At 47.6% G+C, this 21,496-nt stretch overlaps 2 protein-coding genes across 3 annotated transcripts in view; one reads left to right on the top strand and one right to left on the bottom strand.

The window, feature by feature from the left end:
- Positions 1–12,138, bottom strand: part of HSF1 (heat shock transcription factor 1) — a 103,130-nt gene extending 90,992 nt beyond the window's left edge. For both annotated transcript variants that reach the window (XM_065397823.1, XM_065397824.1), the window contains exon 1: positions 12,013–12,138. In XM_065397823.1, the coding sequence (XP_065253895.1) occupies positions 12,013–12,138 (126 nt within the window). The remainder of the gene's footprint in view (positions 1–12,012) is intronic.
- Positions 12,139–12,348: 210 nt separating this feature from the next.
- Positions 12,349–21,496, top strand: part of BOP1 (BOP1 ribosomal biogenesis factor) — a 93,155-nt gene continuing 84,007 nt past the window's right edge. Inside the window, exons 1-3 of the mRNA XM_065400149.1 lie at positions 12,349–12,521; positions 13,685–13,802; positions 16,184–16,375. Coding sequence (XP_065256221.1) covers positions 12,349–12,521; positions 13,685–13,802; positions 16,184–16,375 — 483 coding nt within the window. The remainder of the gene's footprint in view (positions 12,522–13,684; positions 13,803–16,183; positions 16,376–21,496) is intronic.

Raw genomic sequence — 21,496 nt, 5'->3', positions numbered from 1 at the left:
AATGCGATTTTTTTGCGCTGGTTTATGAGAAACATCCTTTAGATTTTGGTCTTTCAGTTTGAGTTTATTAGTCACCCCACGAAACAGATGAGCAGGAAAAGTCAAAATCTAGGAAAAAGTTGAAAGTTATGATTAAAAATTTGATTATTTTTCTTAATTATTTGCAGCTGCAAACTAATACCAACTGGCCCATTTTTGTGTTTCTACTCTGAATAGTACCATGTAAATGTTACTATATTAAGATTAGCCCAAGGTGGTGAAGTCACACAGATGTGAACAACAGCAAAATTGAATGAGCACACAACTTTAATAAACATCACTACCTTTTATGAATCACACCAAGCACTTAAACTTGATCTGAGCAAAAAGGAAGTTGATCAACCATGACAGTCATTTGAAAATGGCATGAGGCTATTAAAATTTTATTTTAAAAAACTTTAAGTGTGGTTATGCTCTCACATCATGAGGTTCAACAGTTGTTTTATCATCTTCCAGCCTAAATCTGCCCAATTTAGAAGTAAAAATGACTCTTTGTAATTGGTAGTCCTAAGCATATTATCTGGGATCCAAAAATCCAACAGATCTTTCTGGCTCCTACCTCACCACCACTGTTGATATGCAAGACAGAAAATAATTAAATGCCCTAAAACTTTGTTAACATGGAGCTACGGTTCCCCTGTGGCGTCTCACACTTCTCAGTGACTAAAGTGAAACCTCTGAAAACCATGAAATTCAAACTTAAGGTACATAGACCACTAACCTTACCCCATACTCCCATGAGGTTTCAAGTTGATTCAAGTCAACATGTGAATTTGAGGACCTAGAATTGTCATCTTTTTAATGGTAAGTGACCTAACTTTATAGTAGAGCACCTGCTCTGCTGTAATATAATTCATTCTCCCACAGATGTATTGTCTCTGAAAATGCAGCTTTTACTATAGTAATTTGCCAAAGCAAGCACATGAGATCTGCAATACACACAGGCAGCTGGTCTGTGCCTTAAAATATGCCATTTTTACATATTTTTAAAAGAATCATAGACAACCTTTAAGCCCAGACAGCCAGCTCTCATATAAAAAACTAAGAATTACTAAGTGTTGGTTATCTAATTGGTCTGAAGATATAACTTATGAAAATAGAAGTCACTGGATCCAAAGAAGAAAGACTGAAATGTACAATTTAAAGATCACACAACTAAGATATTGTTCTCCACAGATCCTAAAAATTTCCACACAAGATACATTAATATCTTTTACAACTTGGGGGGGGAGAGGGGGGAATAAAGATTGAGATGTACTCAGAAGGTACACCTCTACCTCGATATAATGGTGTCCTCGGGAGCCAAAAAATCTTACCGCGTTATAGGTGAAACTGTGTTATAACGAACTTGCTTTGATCCGCCGGAGCGCGCAGCCCCCGCCCCCCTGGAGCGCTGCTTTACCGCGTTATATCCAAATTTGCATTATATCGGGGTAAAGGTGTGTAATGAAGTGGGACTGTTCTTAATGTTTCCTCTGAATATTGTGTGGGTGCCTCAGTTTCTGTCCGACCCTCTGTCGCCTAGCAACTAATGGCCAGGCCCTTCCCCCCTGCAAGGGGATGCTAAAGGTGTGGGAGAACAAAGAGGTCAGGTGACCTCCTGGCCCGGGAAAGGAACAAAGCAGAGGAGGAGGGGCTAGAGGGGGTTTCAGTTTGGAGCTGGCTGGGGACGGGAAGTGAGGGCAGACGGGGGTGTCTGGCTCGCTGGGCCCCAGAATGGACCCGGCTGAGGGATCCGGTTCTCTGGACCTATAAGCTCTGTTTTAGACCATGTTCCTGTCATCTAATAAACCTCTGTTTTACTGGCTGGCTAAGAGTCACGTCTGACTGCGAAGTGGGGGTGCGTGCAGGACTCTTCCCCAGGACCCTGCCTGGGCAGAGTCGCTGTGGGAAGCGCACGGAGGGGCATATGCTGAATGCTGCAAGGAGGTGAAGCCGTGTGAGCTTCTTGCCCTGAAGACAGTCTGCTCCAAGGGAGAGGAGGCTCCCCAAAGTCCTGACTGGCTTTGTGGGGAGCAGTTCCAACTACAACGGAGGAGTGTTAAAAATAGTAAGGCGGCAGTTTTCAATGGAACTAGCTTTATTCCATATCCGATCACTTCTCATTTTGAGCCAAGTGAACCTGGCTCAAGAAACGAGACACCTGTTGCAGAGAGTAGCTTTCGAATGACCTCCCATGTCCTCCATCAATAAGATCCACATGGGGTCCATGTTCTCAGCTGGACATATAGGACATTGCCCTCAATTCCAAAGGATATTCAGGAGGTGTTCACAGCGTGAAATCCATCCAAAGAGTTTTATACTGCTGCCCAACACTGTAGCATTGAGTACTTTCCACATAAAATCAATATCATTAGTGAAGTCCTTAGGGTATGTTTACACTGCAGTTAGACACCTGCAGCCAGCCGGTGCCAGCTGACATGGGCACATGGGGCTCAGGCTGGCTGCAGCTGGCTAACTGCAGTGCAGACAGATTCCATGGAATCCACTAGGGATGACATCTCCCTTTTCAGAGTAAAAATCTGTTGGGATAGGATTTTATCTTTGATTCTTTAAGATTCAATTTTCTATTCTGGGGTTGGCAGGAGCTTATTGGGTAAAAAGGATGTCAGTGCTGCAAGTGTCGAAGTGGAAAGGTTTTTTGAGAGGAAAGTTTAGCAGCATATACTAAAGACAGACTCTGGATTTGCCTGATCTCCTCTGGGAGTTTGTTCCCTACCTGCATCCCCTTGACAAAGAATGCTTTGTCCTCAGCTTTCCTGCACTTTGTCCTGAGCTTTCTGATCTGCACTGCCCAAGAGAAGTGGTTGTTCATAGACTGAAATTTGTTTTTTAATGGAGCTTTGGCTTGATCCATTAATTAGTCCTACTCTTTTTTTGAAAGACATCTAGTCTTGACTTAAAGACTTCAAATGATTGAGACTCCACGCCCCCCCCCCCCCCCCCATGAGTTGTAGCAATAGTTATCCTCACTGTCTAGAATTTGTGCCTTACTTTGTGGTCAACATATTTGCATTGGTAGCCACAAATTTAGAAAATGTGAAAACTTAACATGAATTAATTCATTTTGATTTTAGTAAGGATTTTGATACATTCCTACAAGACATTCTCAAACAACTAGGGAAATGTGGTCTAAATGAAATTACTATAAGGCGAGTGCACAATGTTGACCACTCAGAGTACTTAGCAATGATTTGCTGTTAAACTGCGAACATGTATCTAGTGGGGTCCCGCAGTGGTCATTTCTGGGTCTGGTACTACGCAACATTTTCATTCATGACATGGATAATGGAATGGAGAGTATGCTTATAAAATCTGCAGATGATACCGAACTGGGAGGGGTTGCAAGCACTCCAGAAGAAACTATTAGAAATCAAAATGACCTTGACAAATTGGAGAATTAGACTGAACTCAGTAAGATTAAATTAAATAAAGATAAAAGCAAAGTACTACCCTTAGCAAAGAAAAATCAAATGCACAACTACAAAATGGGGAATAACTGGCTAGGCAGAGGTACTGCTGAAAAGCATCTGAGGGTTATAGGAGACTCCAAATCGAATATGAATCAACAATGTGATGCAGTTGCAAAAAGGCTAGTATCATTCCGGGGTGTCATATACAAAACATGGGAAGTCACTGCCCCACTCTACTTGGCATTGGTGAGGCCTCAGCTAGAGTAGCGTGTCCAGTTTTGGGTGCCACTCTTTAGGAAAAAGATGGACAAAGTGAGGGAGTCCAGAGGAGAGCAACAAAAAATGATAAAAGGTTTAGAAAATCTGACCTGTGAGGGTTAAAAAATCTGGGCACGTTTAGTCTTGAGAAGAAAAGGCTGAGGGTGGTGGTGGGGGATGACCTGATGATAGTCTTCAAATATATTAAGGGGCTGTTATTATAAAGATAATGGGGATCAATTGTTCTCCACATCCACTGAAGGTAGGACAAGAAGTAATGGGCTTACTCTGCAGCAAGGGAGATTTACATTAGCTACTAGGAAAAGCTTCCAAGGGAGGTTGTGGAATCCCCATCATTAGGGGTTTTGGAACGGCCTAGGGTTACTTGGTCCTGTCTCAATGAAGGGCGCTGGACTTGATGACCTCTCAAGGTATCTTCCAGCTCTACAGTTCTATGATTCTATGTTTAAACTTAACTAATGTTTTTCTTGTGAAAAAGTTTTGCAGCATGGCTTACGTTTACAAGACTCGCAATCTTGATAACTAGCCTGGATCACTTACTCCACAAGACCATGAATATTTTGCTACTATCTACATATATGGGTGATAAGAAAGCACAAGATGGAACCCTGTATTACTCTTGTTAATTATTTTGCAGCTATAAACTCTTCCTCTTCCAGATTCCTAGATTTTCTGTTAACTTTCACAGATCATAAATGGTAACTATTTGTAAACTGCACTAGTATCGTACAGTACCGGAATATCTTTCTGCGCATTACTCCCTCTTCCAACTGTATTTTAAGAAGGGTTGTTTGGAAAAATTAAATAATTATACAAAGCAAGTGATGAGAACATGTTCCACCAGGTTACCATCACACTTCTACAGTTGCGCTAAAAAGTGTTGTCCCATCTACACTAGAAGGTTTTCCCACCCATAGATTCCAAGGCCAGAATGGACCATTGGGATCATCCAGTCTGACCTCCTGTACAACATAAGCCAGAGACCGGCCCCATAATAATTCCCAGAGCAGAGCTGTTAGAAAACCATCCAGTCTCGATTTAAAAACTGTCAGTGATGGAGAATCCACCATGGCCCCTGGGAAATTGTTTCAACGGATTAATTATTCTCACCATTAAAAATTTACATCCTATTTCCAGTCTGAATTTGTCTAGCTTCAACTTCCAGCCACTGTCGAAACAATGGGAGCTAAGACTGAATCCAGGGATGTGAATTAGCCCTTTTGGCCACAGCATCGCTCTGGGAGCTCACGTTCAGCCAGTTATCCACCATGCCTAATTTCTTTTCAGTCATTGATTCCCAGGATATAGTACCCCATCCTCTAAGTATGAGCTACAGCCTTCATTCCTAGAGGTATATGTTTACGTTTAGCTACATTACAATGTGCTTACACCCACCCAGCTTACAGAGTGATCTGGATCACTTGGTATCAGTGACCTGTCCTCTTCTTACTGGGGGAAATGTTAAATCGTTTGTACACCAGCTGAGAAGGGTTTGGGACATTTTCAGCAAAGGGTACTTTTCCTAGTGTAGAGAAGGACCTCCACGCTGACCTGTCTATTGAGGACTGGCCTGGAATTTGGCGAGCATTGCAGAAAGTATTTATGAGCTGCAGGCATAACAAGTTGCTGATTAAGTTACTTCATGCACACACTGCTTCCCTCCACATTAAAAAGGCTTTGTTGGTGGGATTCTACTCTGAAATGTGACTACATAAAAGTGGCACCTTCTTACTCATCAGACCTGATCCTTGCATATACTCCAAGTAAGATCTGTAGATAGAAAACTGGATTCTTCCTTCTTCTGCAACAGAATTGTTTACGTAGTCTATATTACAGTGCTAATTGTTGTCAGATGCTACCGGTGTGGTGCTCTGCTTTCTCCTATGTTGATATCACTCGGCTGCGTGCGTGTGTTCCCTCTGTGTGCTGCCCCAGCTCTGCGCAGATAGCTGACCCAGCAGACCCGAAGAGAACCCCCAATGACCACAGAGTCTAGTAAGATGCAAAGTCACGTCGACTAGGTTTATTGCGACCTCGGACACAGTTGCAGTTCCCCGTAGATGACTTAGTCTACCGGGCATACTACGAGAAAGTGCCTCTTGGCAATGGACCCGGCTCAGTCAGTGGCGGGACTTTCCACTGCCCCCTCGGCCGGACAAAGACACCACCCCAGGGATACATTCTTATACACAGGTACAAACAAGTTACACATCACTCCTGACGTATTGAGGTGCAACCCCTTTACGCAGCAAGGTACAACCCCTCTACGTAGTAAGGTGCCGCCTCTCACCTTGTACATGTTGGTTCGAACAAAACAACACTATCCATCATATTCCCCTTTTGGCCCTGTCATTGGGATGGGTCGGCCTGTTCTATGTTATCTGTGGAATGTACAAGTATGCGAATGTTCTGATATCTGGTGTCCAGTACCTTTTAGGTATGTCTCTTTTTGCAGCATCAGCCCTTTCCTTGCCAGCTTCTGTGAGCAGGGCCTGCCTCTGGCTCACAGTTTAACTTTGCTTTATGTTAGCAAAGTCTTGACCATTACTTTAGTTCAGGCCTTAGGCCTCATACCGGGCCTCTGATACCAAGGTTTATATCTCAGGGCCTCCTCTTACTACACTAATGAGCATTCATCTGTGGAAACCTATTGAAAAATATGGGTTTATACAGATGTAATAGCTTAATTTGAAAACAACAGAGGGTGATGGTTGTGTGAGGGCAGAGTATGGCCTGCAAAATCTTTGATGGTAAAGTGTGAAGGAAAGAAGACAGTGTGATTTTCAGACTCTGGGATGAATCTGCAGGGTGGGAAGTTGGCAAACAAAAGTTATGACTTGTAAGCTGAGCAAAGTCTATATGGAACTCACTGAGAAAAGAGTCAGAAAAATCTCACAATACCATTTGATTGAGTTATTTCTCAAAGTAGAGTCTTAATTTAAAAGTGATCTGCAAAGGAAGGGGGGGAGGGTTTGTGCCATTCTTGCTTCTTTAACTCTCTCTCTCTCCCTCTCTCAAAAAAAGTTTTTTTTTCCTGCTTTTTACCCAGTCTGCTCCCTTTTCTGGCTTCCCTCTTGCTGGAGACTTTCTTGAAGGATCCAGGAATGTGGATTGAGGTCTCAGTCCTTAAAAGTGGTATGTTGCATATAACAACCTTTTTTCCCACCTGTTTGTTGAGTGAAGCAGATGAAGAAACAAGGCAGTGAAAACACAGGGAAACAGAAAGGTATAAAAGCACTGAAGTAGAGAGAAAAAAAGAGGAAATAAACATTGAAGACAAATCAGGACAAGATACACCATGACATTTTATGGGAAATCAATTAAGTGAGAAAAGGAAAAAGAATCAAAAGATTGAGGAATGGCAAATTCTAAGTTACCTAAAAACCTGATTGACAATGACAATCAAATTCAGTATATAACAAACAGCACACAGTGGCTTTATACCCCAACAAAGGGCATTGCAGCATATCGATTATTTTGCTGGGTTAATATGCTTGGTCCCCGGGCTATAAAGCGTAGGGTACAATATCCTATGCCCTCCTTTGAGATCATTTCAAGGTAACTTGCTGCATTGTTTCTTAGTTGCATTGTCCATGTATTTAAGAACAAAAGTTCTGTATGGTAGGGATCATATCTTCCTCCATGTCTTCACACAGAACAAACATACTGATAGTGCTCCATAAACGTGTAAAACATTTACTGTCAACACTAGGCATAACAGGGAACTCTGATAACAGCTTTGTATCCTCACTCTACAAAGACAGACCTACCGCATTTCTGGAATGATACCTGCTGGATCTAAGCATATATCTCATGCAAAATGAACTAAATCTGTCTCCAAACCACGTGCTCTTAGGCCCTGTCTACACAGGTTTGTAGGTATACCTATACTGGCAAACCCTCCCTGTATAGATACAGCTTATATCTTCCTAGTGTAGATACAGAGTGCTTTTGCTCGTATAAGTGTCTCTACACTAGATCTGTTGCCCGTATAAAAAAATTAAAACAAATAAAAAAAAATAAAATCACACACCTAAGTGAGGTTATTATACTGGCAAAAGTTTCTAATGTTGACCAGGCCTTAGATGTCCTGCAACATGTGTGGACCAGCCTTAACTTTAAATTCAGTGTTTGTAGTGACTTTTGGAAGTAACTCTAAAGCAGCCATACAAGACAAAGGTATATTTAAAGTGTTTCCAAACCAGACTGAAGTGCCATGCAAAATTTTTACTGGGCTGTATCCATGGAAACCCCCACCTGCCCCGGTCTAATCACCATCACCTTAAATGTATATACTTTCTTTCTACTCAAAAGCTTTGCATACGAATGAAGAGGGCTCAGTTCACTCAGCTATGAAATGGAATCAGTTCTGGAATGGAACATAGCAGCTATTTAACCACAAAGAGTAATGACAACTATTTGAGCTTGGAAATTAAGACTATTATATCCAAGTAAAACTAGAGGGTGATTTATATTTTGAATGAGTTGGAGTTAAAGACACCAGGGTTAACGCTCACTCTCTCAGGAAAAGTGGTCATTGAAAGGTTAAAGTTATGAGCCTTGGTTTTACATCTTATCCAATAATGATCAAGCCAAACTCTTAATTTTACAGATATCAGATCACAGCACAAGGCAATGGGGCTGTTTCCTATTAATTGGAATGAGTTGGGCTGTAGTGGAGAAGGGTTGATACCAGAGGAAAGAAAACAAAATTAACTGCTGTCAGAAGACAACGAGGGCTATGACAAAGGACTCAACAATAAGAAAGGACTACTGATAGACATCATTTTCTTAACTTACAACTTGTGTTTGGACCAAGATTTTAAAAACTTTACCAGTGCCAAAAAGAGATGAGCAAGATTCTTAAAGCTCAAATGTTAACACATTGTTTTTGCATGTATAGTTTAAACTTCCTCCTAGGTCCTCTCCCATAACAGTCTTTCAAGCTAAGAGATGTTTAAAAAAAAAAAGGACGTAACTTGGTTTAGCTGTCTACATAACCAAAACATCCCATTCCCAGTGGGCAGCTTAGGTTACACGAGGAACTAGAATCAACTGTTTGTTGGTGGCAGGTGGATGTATTACTTGTGATTTCTGGCAGAAGAGACTTGACTTAAAGAGAAGTATCTAAAAGGAGTCTAGATGTTACTAAAAGTACTTACTTACTAAATAAAGTAAGTTTAGTAAGTAAGCTGAAGCCTAGAGAATGCCTCATTAAACAACATGATTGGCCAATCCATACAGTTAACCACCTCCAAAGGTTATTGCTTCAGTCATGACAGCATAACACCACCTCAGATGGGAATGTAAACAAGTTCCATACCCAAATGCTAAACTTTCATTGATTTAGAGGGAACAAGTGACTTGTTTGTTAAAGTTATCACTTCTGAAGTTAGGATGTGTATCTATCTGAAACATATTAGCAACTAGATACCAGAACATGCAACATTGCATGGTACTAGACAGTTAAACAGGAGCTGGTAGAGAGCAGCTACACCTGCACAAGCTGTCTATTCCTCATGTGAAGTCAATCTTCTGTATGGCAATTTTTTTTCACATTTGTCAATATTAATAAGAGGTTTATGATTTCACTTCAAAATAAGACCTCAGTTACAATACTCCAGTTTACAGATTGAGTTTATGAATGAAACACTGAGCATTTAACTTCTAGAAAAATTCAAGAAACTTTTGTGCTTGCTCATTCTGTAAAATTAAGTACCAAATAATGAGGAAGCATCTTTCCTTTGAACTCAAGAGAAACACGTGTTGGCTGCAACAGAATTTCCTTTAAAAGACTTTATTGCACTAGTTCCTGACATTGCCACTTTTCTTATAAAAACTCAAGTTTCCTCAGCTTGGCAGAATGCAGGGGGATACGAGCTTGCACAACTGCAACTCTCATTCTCACGACAGGGCGGGTTTCTGCCAAGTACTCAATATGCTGGACCTATCGCACCTGTTTCATAGGTTCCAAGGCCAGAAGGGACCACCCTGATCACCTAATCTGACCTCCTGTATAAAACAGGCCAGAAAAGTTCCCAAAATAATTCCTAGAGCAGAAATTTTAGAAAAAACAGCCAATCTTGATGTAAAAATTAGCAATGATGATGGAGAATCCCCCAGGACCCTTGGTAATACATTTCAATGGTTAATTACTCTCAGGCCATGTCTACACTACCACTTTTGTCAGTATAACTTATGTCGCTCAGAGGTGTGAAAAAACACCCCCCTGAGCAACACAAGTTAAACTGACAGAAGCGCCACTGTGGCCAGCGCTATGTTGGCGGGAGAGCTTCTCCCACCAACACAGCTACCGCGACTCGTGGGGTGGTTTTATTGTATTGACGGGAGAACTCTCTCCCGCCAGCATAGAGCAGCTACATAAGCAATCTTACAGGGGCGCAGCAGCATCAGTACACCTGTACTACTGTAAGCTCGCTAGTGTAGACATGGCCTCACTCTTAAAAATTTACACCTTACTACCAGTCTGAATTTGTCTAGCTTCAACTTCCAGCCATTGGATCGTGTTATACCTTTCTCTGCTAGACTGAAGAGCCCACCATTAAATATTTGTTCCCCACATAGATATTTATAGACGGTAATCAAAGTTACCCTTTAAACTTCTTTGTTAATCAAAACAGACTGAGCTCCTTGAGTATTACTATAAGGCATGTTTTCTAATCCTTTAATTACTCTCACAGCTCTTCTCTGACCCCTCTCCAATTTATCAACATCCTTCTTGAATTGAGGACACCAGAACTGGACACAGTATTACAGCAGCAGTCACACCAATGCCACATACAGAGGTAAAATAACCTCTCTACTCGTACTACTGTTCAGGAAATACAATCCTACAATGGTTTGTCTACACACACAAGTCGTACCAATTTAACTATAGTGGTATAGCCTGCTCTGAGTTATACCTGGGGTTCTCAAACTTCATTGCACCACGACCCTCTTCTGACAACAAACATTCCTACATGACCCCAGAAGCAGGGACCGAAGCCTGAGTCTGCCCAAACCCTGCTGCCCCAGGTGGGGGGGGACCCCAAAGTCAAAGTCCGAATCCCACCACCCCAGTGGCCAAAGCGGAAGCTCAATGGCTTCAGCTCTGGGCGGGCGGGGGGAGGGGGTCTGTAACCTGAGCCCTGTCACTCAGGGCTGATGCCCTTGGGCTTGGGCCCAGGGCGGTGGGGCTCAGGCTTCGGCCCTGGGCAGCGTGGCTCAGGCTTCAGCTCCGGGCCCCAGCATGTCTAACGCCAGCCCTGATGACCCATTACAATGGGGTCCCAACCCACAGTTTGAGAACCACTGATTTATACCCATATGTCGGTGCTTATACTTACTCCCGTAAAAGAAGGGGAATAACGTACACCAGTATAAGGCTCCTTACAACTGCATCAGCCCTTGGAGCTGTACGGATATAATTATTTCAATTACAAAAGTTACCCCCCTAAACAAAACAGTTATACTGGTTTAAAAACGGTTTAGACAGTCCCAAGGATCTAATGATTAAAGAGCACTTGTGTGGTCTTTTCACAGGTACAAGGAGTGTAAGGTCTTTTCTAAACAAAAGAGTTGCACCAGTTTCAGTTAAAGTATTCTTTTTAAGCCAGTAGAAATTCCTGTGTATCTATTCTTGTAGCTGTTTAAGAGTGGATTATTTTGGTTTAAACTCAGTAAGAGTGCTTACACAGCCTTTCTTACCTTTTAGAAACGTCAGTTCAACTCAAACCTTAAATTAAACCATTGCAACTTTCTCATTTAATCAAGCTCTAAGAGAAAGCTGGGAAGATCAAATAGGCTAATCAAAGCCACATGCTCAATGTTAGGTAGTTCACCTATATAAACCAGAACAGGCAACTATTCCCCTGGGAGCATCCCGAAAGATGCATCTTGGGCCTTAAATGATGCTACACTGGGCGCTCGCCTAGGGTAGGCTGTGTTACCTGTTCCCCGTTTTCCTCCAAAATGCTTCCCGCCCTTCCCCCTCCGAGCCGCCCCAACTATCAGCCAGGGCTCAGAGCTTACCCCTCGAAGGGCCGCCCGGGACTCCCTTGTCCCAACGCCTCCCGGGCGCAGCATGAGGCGCCCCGGGGACGAAGGCCATGTCCGGCCGGCGCCTGGGTGCGGCGGCTGCGCTGGCGAGAGGAGCCGAGCCCAGGGGACACCCCCCGTAGGGAGCGGGCCGAGCCCCGGCGGCGAGGGGCTCCAGGCCCAGCCCCCACGGGACAAAGCCGGGCCCCGCCCCCGGCAGCGCGCCCCAGGCCCCGCCACTCACCGGGCTCCAGCAGATGAGCGGGTCGGTGTCGGGATCCTCCACCAGGGTCCACAGCTTGGTGAGGAAGGCGGGGACGTTGCTGCCGGCGGGGCCCGCGCCCCCCCCAGCCGCCCCGGGGCCCTCCATCCCCTCGGGGCCGGGGCTCAGCGCACGGGGCCCGGCCGCGGGCCCACGAGAGGCCGGGGCTCGCCGAGGCCCAGGAGCGCCGCAGGAGGCCGCGGGGCCCAGCCGCCGAGACAGAGGCGGGGGTCCCGGCTCGCCGAGGGTGGTTAGCGCCGCCTCCCCCCGCCGCGGGGCCCGGCCGTGGCCTGCGCACTGAACCCCCCGGAGCCCAGCATGGCCGCCGCCATCTTGGGACGCCTCACGGTGACGGCCAAGCCCCCTTCCGAGCCAGCCGGGCGCATGCGCGGCCCCCCTCACTGTCTCCACCCCGTCCCCGGCAGGCCCAGAGCTCTGCGCTTGCGCTATCTGCCTCGTGCGCGCTTCCCCCTTCCCAAGCGCAGGCTGGAGTGAGGCGCATGCGTACGGCGCGCCCAGGTAAGCGGGGGGAATGATAGAAAGCGCATGCGCTGGAGCCAATGGCTCCTCTGACCTTTGACCCCCTGACCCCAGTCCGCTTGGGACTGGAATGTTTCTCTCAGCCGTGCGGCGCAGAACGGCCTGTCCCGGGATAGCCCGCTCCCCCGGGGAGGAACCGGGAAATATTCCCGAATATCGCGGGAGGGGGCGGGGCACCGTGACCTCTGACCTCCCCGCACGTGGTGTGAGGAGGAGGAGCAGCGCGGCGCACGCGGGACTTGTGGAGCTGCAGCTGGAGGAGCTTCCTGCCGGGAAGGAGCCATGGAGCGGGCGGGGGGGAGCCGCCGGGTGAGGCGGGGGCCCGTGCTGGGGGGAGGGGAGCGGGCGCAGGGACCCTTGGGCGGGGGGGGGTCTATGGAGAGTGGGGTCAGGTGTGTTTGGGACGGGGAGGGGGGATCGCGTTCTGCTCCCGGTCATGCCCAGCATGTGCTCGGTGCTGTACAACCCCCCAGCCCCGGTCCCTGTCCCACAGAGCTCCAGGCTTATTCAGTGAATAAACGAAAGAAGGTGCTGGTGGAGAGGGGATTTTTGTGCAACTGAAGCCAGGTCTCCGCTTCAGTCTATTTCCTGGGAACAGCTGAGGGGCCTGCAGCCCATAGTTGGGGGTGGATGGGGAGAGATTCTTAGACCCATAGCTGGAGCGAGATATGCAAAGGCAGATCTGTCTTTGGGGTTGGGACCTTTATGGTCTATCCATGTCTATTTGCGTGCAGGCTTCCTTTTTCTGTTTTAAAGGCGTGGAGCGAGTATTTTCTGGTGAACGTAATTGACAGAGCTGAGTAAATCTTGGTTGTAACTTTAGTGAGACCTGTTTGTCCTCACTTGTGCTTATGAGAGTTATAGTATCGTGCACCTTCAAACGGGACTGTGCGCATGTGGGGTGTTTGCGATGCACTGCTGATGGTGTCTGTTGTTTTCCCCCATTCATTAATGGACTCAGCAGCACATCTGTATGGAAACAGATGTTTATCCAAGGTTTCAAAGGTAACCACTTAGGGTACTTCTTTGCTGTAAGCAAGGCTAGCTCACAGTTCCCATATTACAAAATCCAGCATTGCTTGAACTCCCTTTCCTGCCCTCCCTAACTCCCCAGGGTTAACCCAGGAGGCCTACGGCTGAGTATGAAAGAGCGGTTTGAATGTTGCAAGCAGGTCACCTTTCTGCAGCAGGGCAAGAGGGCCCTAGCTGCGTATGGAGTGGTGATGGGGCCGGTGACTGGCTCACAGGCTATGAAAGGCTTTTATCTGAGGGTGGGGATGTGTATGTGACAGGACTCTTTGGGAGGAAGTTTCTGAGGGGAATCAGTGGGAGGGAGGCCCACAGGTAGGGATCAGGCCACTCCTGGGCGACAAATAGGCAGCACTGAGTGGCTGAAAGGTTCCTGAAGACTGGTAACTAGAGCCCAGAGGGAGGTGATGCAAAGGGTAGATTCCAGGAGCCAGAGCTGGGATTGGAAAGTGGTTCAGGGGCAAAGCTGTGCCCTAGTTAGGAGGAAGAAAATAAATACATTAGGAGCTAGAGAAAGATGAAGGCAAGTGTAGCCCCACTACTTAGTGGAGAACAAGAGCTAATAACGGGCGACACCAAGAAGGCTGAGGTGTTTAATGCCTACGTTGGTTCAGTCTTCACTAAACAGGTTAATAGTGACCGAATGGTTAACACAATATTAACAACAAGGGGGAGGGAACGCAGCCATAATGGGCGGGGTGGCGGGGGGGGAGGAGGAGGAAAGGACAGGTTAAAAGATATCTAAATAAGCTAGATGTATTCAAGTTTGCAGGATCTGACAGAATTTGCCCTAGGGTGCTTAAGGAACCAGCTGAAAATCTAGAACCATTAGTGATCCTCTTTAAGAACTCATGGAGGACAGATGAGGTCCCAGAGAACTAGAGAAGGGCAAACATAGTACAGTACCTACATTAAAAAGGGGAACAAAGAGGACCTGGGGAATTGTAGACCAGTCAGCCCAACTTTGATACCTGAAAATATACTGGAACAAACTATTAAAGAATGTTTGTAAGCACCTAGAGGATGATAAGGTGATAAATAATAGTTAATATGGATTTCTCAAGAACAATCATGCAAAACCAACCTAATTTCCTAGAGGATGAGGGGAAGCAGTAGACACAATATATCTTGATATATATATTTTTTTTAGTAAGACTTTTGAGATGTTCCCACATGACAATCTCATAAACAAACTAGGGAAATGTAGTCTTCATTAAATTACTGTACGGTGGGTGCACAAATGGTTGAAAGATCATGCTCAAAGCGTAGTTATCAATGGTTTGCTGTCAAACTGGGGGAATGTATCTAGTGGGGTCCTGCAGAGGTCAGCCCTGGGTGTGCTTAGGAGAGGTTGCAAACACTTTGGAGAGCAGGATTAGCATTCAAAATGACCTTGACACATTGGAGAATTGGTCTGAAATCAGCAAGATGAAATTCAATAAGTACTATACCTAGGAAGGAAAAGTCAAATGCATAACTACAAAATGAGGAATAACTGGCTAGGCAGTAGTACTGCTGAAAAGGATTTGAGGGTTATAGTGGGTCTTAACTTGAATATGAGTGAAGCAGTTGTGTAAAAGGATAATATCATTCTGGGGTGAATTAATAGGACCTTCGTATGTAAAATGCTGGAGATAACTGTCCCATTCTACTTGGTGCTGGTGAGGCCTCGGCCTGGAGTACTGTGTCCAGCTCTGGGCACTACACTTGAGGAAAGATGTGGAAAAATTGGAGCAAGTCCAGAGGACAGCAACAAAAATAATAAAAGGTTTAGAAAACCTGACCTGTGAGGAGAGGTTAAAAAGCCCTGGGCATGTCTAGCCTTGAGAAAATCAGACTGCAGGGAGACCTGATCAGTCTTCAAGTATGTTAAGGGCTGTTGTAAAGAGGATGGTGATCAGTTGTTCTCCGTGGCCGCTGAAGGTAGGAAAAGTAGCAATGGCCTTTGTCTGCAGCAAGGGAGATTTAAGTTAGACATTAGGAAAAACTTTCTAACTCCTTAAATACTAGAACAGGCTTCCAAGGGAAGTTGTGGAATCCCTGTCCTGGGAGGCTTGTAAGAACAGGTTGGACAAACACCTGTCAGGGAAGGTGGAGGTGTTCTTGGCACTGCCTCAGCACAGGGGGCTGGACTAGCTGACCTGAAATCCCGTGCACGCCTGTGTTTCTACAGTTAAGGGAATTGGCATGAAGATTAACCGTGTCTTGCTTGTATTGGTGAAGCAGGCACTCTGGAGACTCCTAGCAGGGAGGGACATAATCAAATTTAAGTAACTCACAGCAGCATTTCTGGGACGCCATCAAGTTTGCGAACCTTACTTGTGTCCCTCTTAGGCCTGGGCTATGCGGATCAGTTTTACCAGCATAGCAATGTACTGCTGTAGCTATGGCAATAAAAACCCTAGCGTGGTTCTACAGAAGTTCTATCGCCAGTTCCCTGAACCGGTGTAACTCCTCTTACACTGGGGTAACTGTGCACACTGGAGGGGTTTGCTGGTATAACTGTACTAGCCAATCCTCCGAGGGTAGACAAGGGGGAGACCGTTGGGGGTTCTGTGCAGTGATGCTTGTGCTTTCCTTTCAGCTGTCCATTCCCAGTACCCAAGTGCTGGAGGAGCAAGCCCAGGAAAGCGATGACCTGACAGACAGCGAAGAGAGCGTCTACTCTGGGCTGGAGGATTCTGGAAGTGACAGCAGCACGGAGGAGGAGGCAGAGGACCAGGACAGCGGTGATGAGGGGACGCTGAAAGGCAGTTTGCTCTCAAAGAAGGCACAAGTAAGTGTGAAATGTCAGAACGTGGCCGTATAATACTAGTGTCTTGTAGCTGTGCCCTGCGTTCTCTCTTAAAACGTAACTTCGCCTAGAAAGACAATTCCATGCCCAAGAAACCAGGGCTCTCCCCCCACCCTCCCCTGTCAACAATTTATGCGGGTCACATGCTGAACGATTTGCCAGTTCGGGAGACTCCTCCATGAGAAACCCTCATGGCTTCAGTTTGCAGGCCGTGGTGGTCGGGGAAGAAGGCATGTGGTTTGTGTGCATGTGAACCAGGATAATAAGACACAGCTCATGCAGACGAATCTCTTATTATTGGGGGGGCACTTATTAAGCGTGTGGTTTATTGTTCTGTGTGGTGACAACATAGGACACACTTCTCAGATTTCAGGCTGGGATGATTTAGTTGGGGTTGGAACAGGGGGTGGGACTAGATGACCTCCTGAGATCTCTTCCAACCCTAATCTTCTATGGTTCTATGACTGTATCATTCAGCTGCCGTGCAAAAACAGCGTGAGGACTGAGGGTTGGGGAGCAGCGGTTCTGGCAGAGGAGATGTGCGTTTACTGCAGGGAGATGGCATAGGAAGCTGGAGTGTTACTTGCGTGTTGTTAATTAAAGGAGGTCTAGGTCTCCTGCCACTTCTAGAGTGAGATACTTCGCTCTCCTATACCACCTTCCAGCTGAATGCAAATACTAATCTGGGTACAGCTCCTGTGAGCCGCTGGTATAATTCCTGGGTCACAGATTAGGAAACTGAGGCACAAGATCATGTCTAGAGTAGGAAAATAAGTAATTTACAATGAGCAAGTTAAAATTTTGTAACTGCCACATTTTAAAACACTAATCTAGTGAGGGTTTATTTAACTGTGAAACCCTGGGTACACGAACACGCTCTGAAAGAGCAGCACTGGGATTGCCACAATGGCCAGGGTGGAACTCAGGTCTGGTCTCTGACAGGTGCTCCGGAGGAAGGTGTAAGCGCCCCTCGTAGGCAGGTGTGGGATAATCTGCCTCCACATTCGGTCCCTTTCGAACTCCTTGTGGTGAGATGAGTTTAAACCCTGAAGGGTGAGGTTTAATGGCTTGTTTTCCTAGCCTTGGCTAGGCCCGGGAAGGGAAGTGATTTACAAAGAGCTCCCGCAGCCAGTGGCAGAGGCTGGAGTAGAACCAGGGTTCTGGCCTTGGAGCATGTCCCCTGAGTAAGGCTCTGTGTCTGTCACGGATTCTGCGACTTTCCGTGAGCTCAGTGACTTCGGCAGTGGCCAGTGTGGCTGACCTCGGGGTTAGCTGCTCAGCTAGCTCCAGGGACAGCTCGAGCAGCGGCCGATGAGGCTGGCCCCGGGGGCAGTCACGCTGGCCACTGCTTGGCGGCCCCCAGAGCAGGCCTCTTCCCCCCCCCCTCCCCCCGGAGAAGCGGTGCCCCGGGGCCCTCCAGCTATGATTTACTCAGGGGTATTTCTAGTAAAGGTCATTGTCAAGTCGTGGGTTGTGAATTTTTTGTTTGTTGCCCATGGCCTGTCCATAACGCTGACTAAAAATACCTGTGACTAAATCATAGACTTGCCCATGTACCAGACTGTTCCCTGTTGTTCTACTCCTGGACCTGTTGCTCTGTGTGGGTGCAGCTGGTGTGCAGGGGTGGAGGTGAGCAGAGTACCCTCAGTAACTGAGGAGTGCTGGGGAGGATTGTGAATTCAGCGCCTTCCTGTCTGAAAGCCACAGCTGGCTCCCTGCTGGACCCGTGCCAAGTTCTGACCCTCTCCTCAGCATTTCTGTAGCCCCTCAGCTGTGCTGGCGTTTACTCCTCTTGGGTTCGACTCCACGCTGCGTCGTACTGCTGTCCTTCAGGAGCTCGCAGGCAGGCCGCTGGGAAGCAAAGCCGGGACGGTACCACTTAAGTAAAGTCAACCCCAGCACAATCCTGTGCCCGGAGTCGTCTCGAGCGCCCTTTGTGCTGCCTTCTTTCCTCAGCAGCACGGCCTGTGAAGGGCTGGAGTCCGAGCAGGGAATGGGCACGTCTGAGGAGACATGGGCTTGCTTAGGGCTCCTGGCTGCGTCCCCTCTTTCGCCTCACTCCTGTTATGAGGCAGGAGTAACTGGATGGCTGGGCAGTGGCGTTTTACTGAGGCAAGAGCCGTTTCCCCTCCCTGTCCTGCGCCTCACTTCATACTCTGCGCGTGTACGGCCGACACTGCCCTGGCGCCGGGAACAGCCCCGATGGGCATTCTGGCATACGGAATGCCCATGCGTTGCAGGTCCGCTCGTGCAGAGGGTTCTGTGACACAGTAGGCTGGGAGTGTTGAAATCCAGTTTACGCTACCGCTCTGCCTTCCTTTTGTGGAGGAGGGGCAGCCAAGGGGTTCCACACAAGGAAAAGCGATCAGACATGTCCGACTTGGCCAGGAATCCGATTCCTTTTTGATTTTACTTTTAAAACAAAATTCCTTACCACATTTGCAGGAATTTTCCAATGTATGTTAAACAAGAGCCTCCTCTCCTCTCCTCAGTTCTGGGGCAAAGTCATAATACACCTCTACCCCGATATAACGCTGTCCTCGGGAGCCAGAAAACCGTACCGCGTTATAGGTGAAACCGTGCTATATCAAACTTGCTTTGATCTGCCGGAGCATGCAGCCCCCCCCCCCCCCCCCGGAGCACTGCTTTACCACGTTCTATCCGAATTCGCGTTATATCGGGGTAGAGGTGTACATGATTTATAATTAGCAACCAATGTGGAACAGACAGTAAACAATGAGAGGTTTTGCATTTCTCCAGCAGCTTGCCAATCCCCAAGCACTTTGTGGATACAGAGCCCAGGCACAAAGATGAATGCGGCCATCTATAGAGTGGAACAGAACAGCTGTTTAACAGCACGTGACAACCTTACATAACTGAGGATCCTGTCTGCATTAAGGGGCATTTGGGGAGGCAGAATTAAATCACTAATGTAGGAATTTCCTCCGGACCCAACTCCTCTAGAGGGATACGGGCTCATTAATAACTGCAAGAAGTAAGTAAATAAATATAACGGGTTGTGTCCCATGCGAAGGATGCCACCTCCAGCAGCGCTGCACCTTGTAGTGACTCTGCCGGGGCACCGGTTTGGTGCTGACTTAGAAAAACTGGCCTTTTCCCCTGAAATTTCCCATGGTTGTTACCAATGGTGCGTTGTAGACAAGGAGCCAGCAACGGCCGTCATCTTAACCACAATATCCCCTCGCCCTGCTGCCAGCGGAGTTATGAGGTGGTGATTCGGTGAGCTGGCCTACCATAGCGCCCCTCGGTTGCTACCAGAGTTGCCCAAATTGTAGCAAGGGTAGGAAATCTGAGGGGGGGCAAGGCCCAAAGGAAGAGCAACATCTGTCAAATTCTCTCACTGCACCTCTGCATACCTTGGTCTCTTATCCAAACACTAACCTGACCCTGCTTAGCATAGGAGATCTGACAGGCTCCCAGGACAGGGCAACGGGCTGGATCCTTCGTGTGTGTTTGCACCGAGGCTGAAAATGGCCTTCTGACTTCAACGCAAGAGTGGGTGTGAGGCAGAGAGCTGTAGTCACACACAATCGGATACAAGTGTCAAAGGAACTACAGCTTACTGCCACTGGGTAGAAAGGCTTCGTTTTGTAGACGCTTTCCCAAGTTCCAAGGTTAAAATGAATCTTTGGAAACGTTGGTTGGATTAGGTGCCCTGTGCTAAACCCGCCTGGTAGCTCATGACAACGGGCCGCTCGCTCTTTCTGCAGTGGGTGTTGAAAGCTGGCTGTTGGGAGCTGTGTTTGATGGTGGGTGCCAAGCGCAGCTAGCATGGATGGGGCCTGCGTGTCCTGTCTGATCTGCCCTCTCCTCTGGCTAGTGGCTGTCCGGGTGTGTCCAGACTCCGCTCAGGTGAGAGCTGTGCTGCTAACCTGCCCAGCAGCCCATGGGCTGTCAAAGGAGCGGGATGCTGGGGGTAGGTCCTGGTCTGCGGTGCGCACCGCGTCAAATACAGCTCCTCTTGGGCACCCTCCCATGTGGCTGAACAGTTTGGCCTTTGCCGTGGGACTAGCCAAACAGTGTCAGCGCTCACCTCAGCAACCAGGCTTGGCCTGTCGGAACAAACTAACCGGCCGGAGCTAGAGCAGGGCTCCTAACCCATGCCAGTGTTGGAGACCGCTCGTTTAAACCTGGCTGTTTGCCCCGGGTGGGACACGTAATCTCCAGGATGCCTCTCCATGGCCCTGGGTGGCCATGTAGAATCCCTTGGACCACACTCATACCTGCTTGGAAACAGCCTGCTCGTCTCCTTGTTTTTCTGCTCAGGTGGTTTGCCGGGTGTCTGTTGCTGGTGCCTGAGAGGTCATGGAAGAAGGGCCCAGCAAAGAACAGTAACTGCTGGCGTGGAGGTGGTTGTTTTGGTACAGACGCGTGGGTCTGCACTGTGGGGCCTGGCGGGGCACAGGACCCTCTTGGGGTTTGCATGGACCCTGGTGCTACCTGATCTGGGTTGCTTTCTAGCTTCTGTCCCTGAAAGGAAGTCCCAATATCAGGCAATGTATGGTGACCCGAGGTTGGGGCTTCTCTTCCCCATCTCCTGCATTAAAGCCCTTCTGGGATAGCTTCTTCAGCTAATCGAGCGCCCGGAGATCCCCAGACCCTCCCAGGGACCTCTGTCACCAGGCCAGAGTTGTTCTCCGGTTCACACAGAAGGAGCAAGACGCCTAGATTGCATCTTGAGTCTGAACTAGGAAGGGGATTGGGCCCTGTCAGAGCAGTGTTGGCGAGCACCTGGGAACACGGTACGGGTGGGTTGCTGTGTTGGGCAGGGGTCGAGGAAGGAGAGCAGTAAAGGGTGGGGAGAGGAATGCGCCCCACCCAGCCGGATTGTGGAAGCTTCGGGGAGGAAGGCCCAGGATGAGTGTCCCCACCACCAGGTCTTGTGGATTCTCTGAGGCTCCTGTGCATTAAAGCTCTGAGCTTGTGCTCCCACACTGGCAAGGCCCGGAAGCTCTTGCATTGGGCAGAACACCAAGTGCCAGCGCTCCCTGCCAATCCGCCGTGGAGGGGGAGGACGCTCAGGGGAGGTGACGAGACGGATGCTGCTGGGGAGCAAAGCTCTTCTGCTCAGGAGCCATGCAA

This window comes from Emys orbicularis, chromosome 2, assembly GCF_028017835.1.
Source record: "Emys orbicularis isolate rEmyOrb1 chromosome 2, rEmyOrb1.hap1, whole genome shotgun sequence".
NCBI lineage: Eukaryota > Metazoa > Chordata > Testudines > Emydidae > Emys > Emys orbicularis.
Note: the sequence above shows the minus strand (reverse complement) of the source record. Positions and strands in the feature narration are given on the sequence as shown.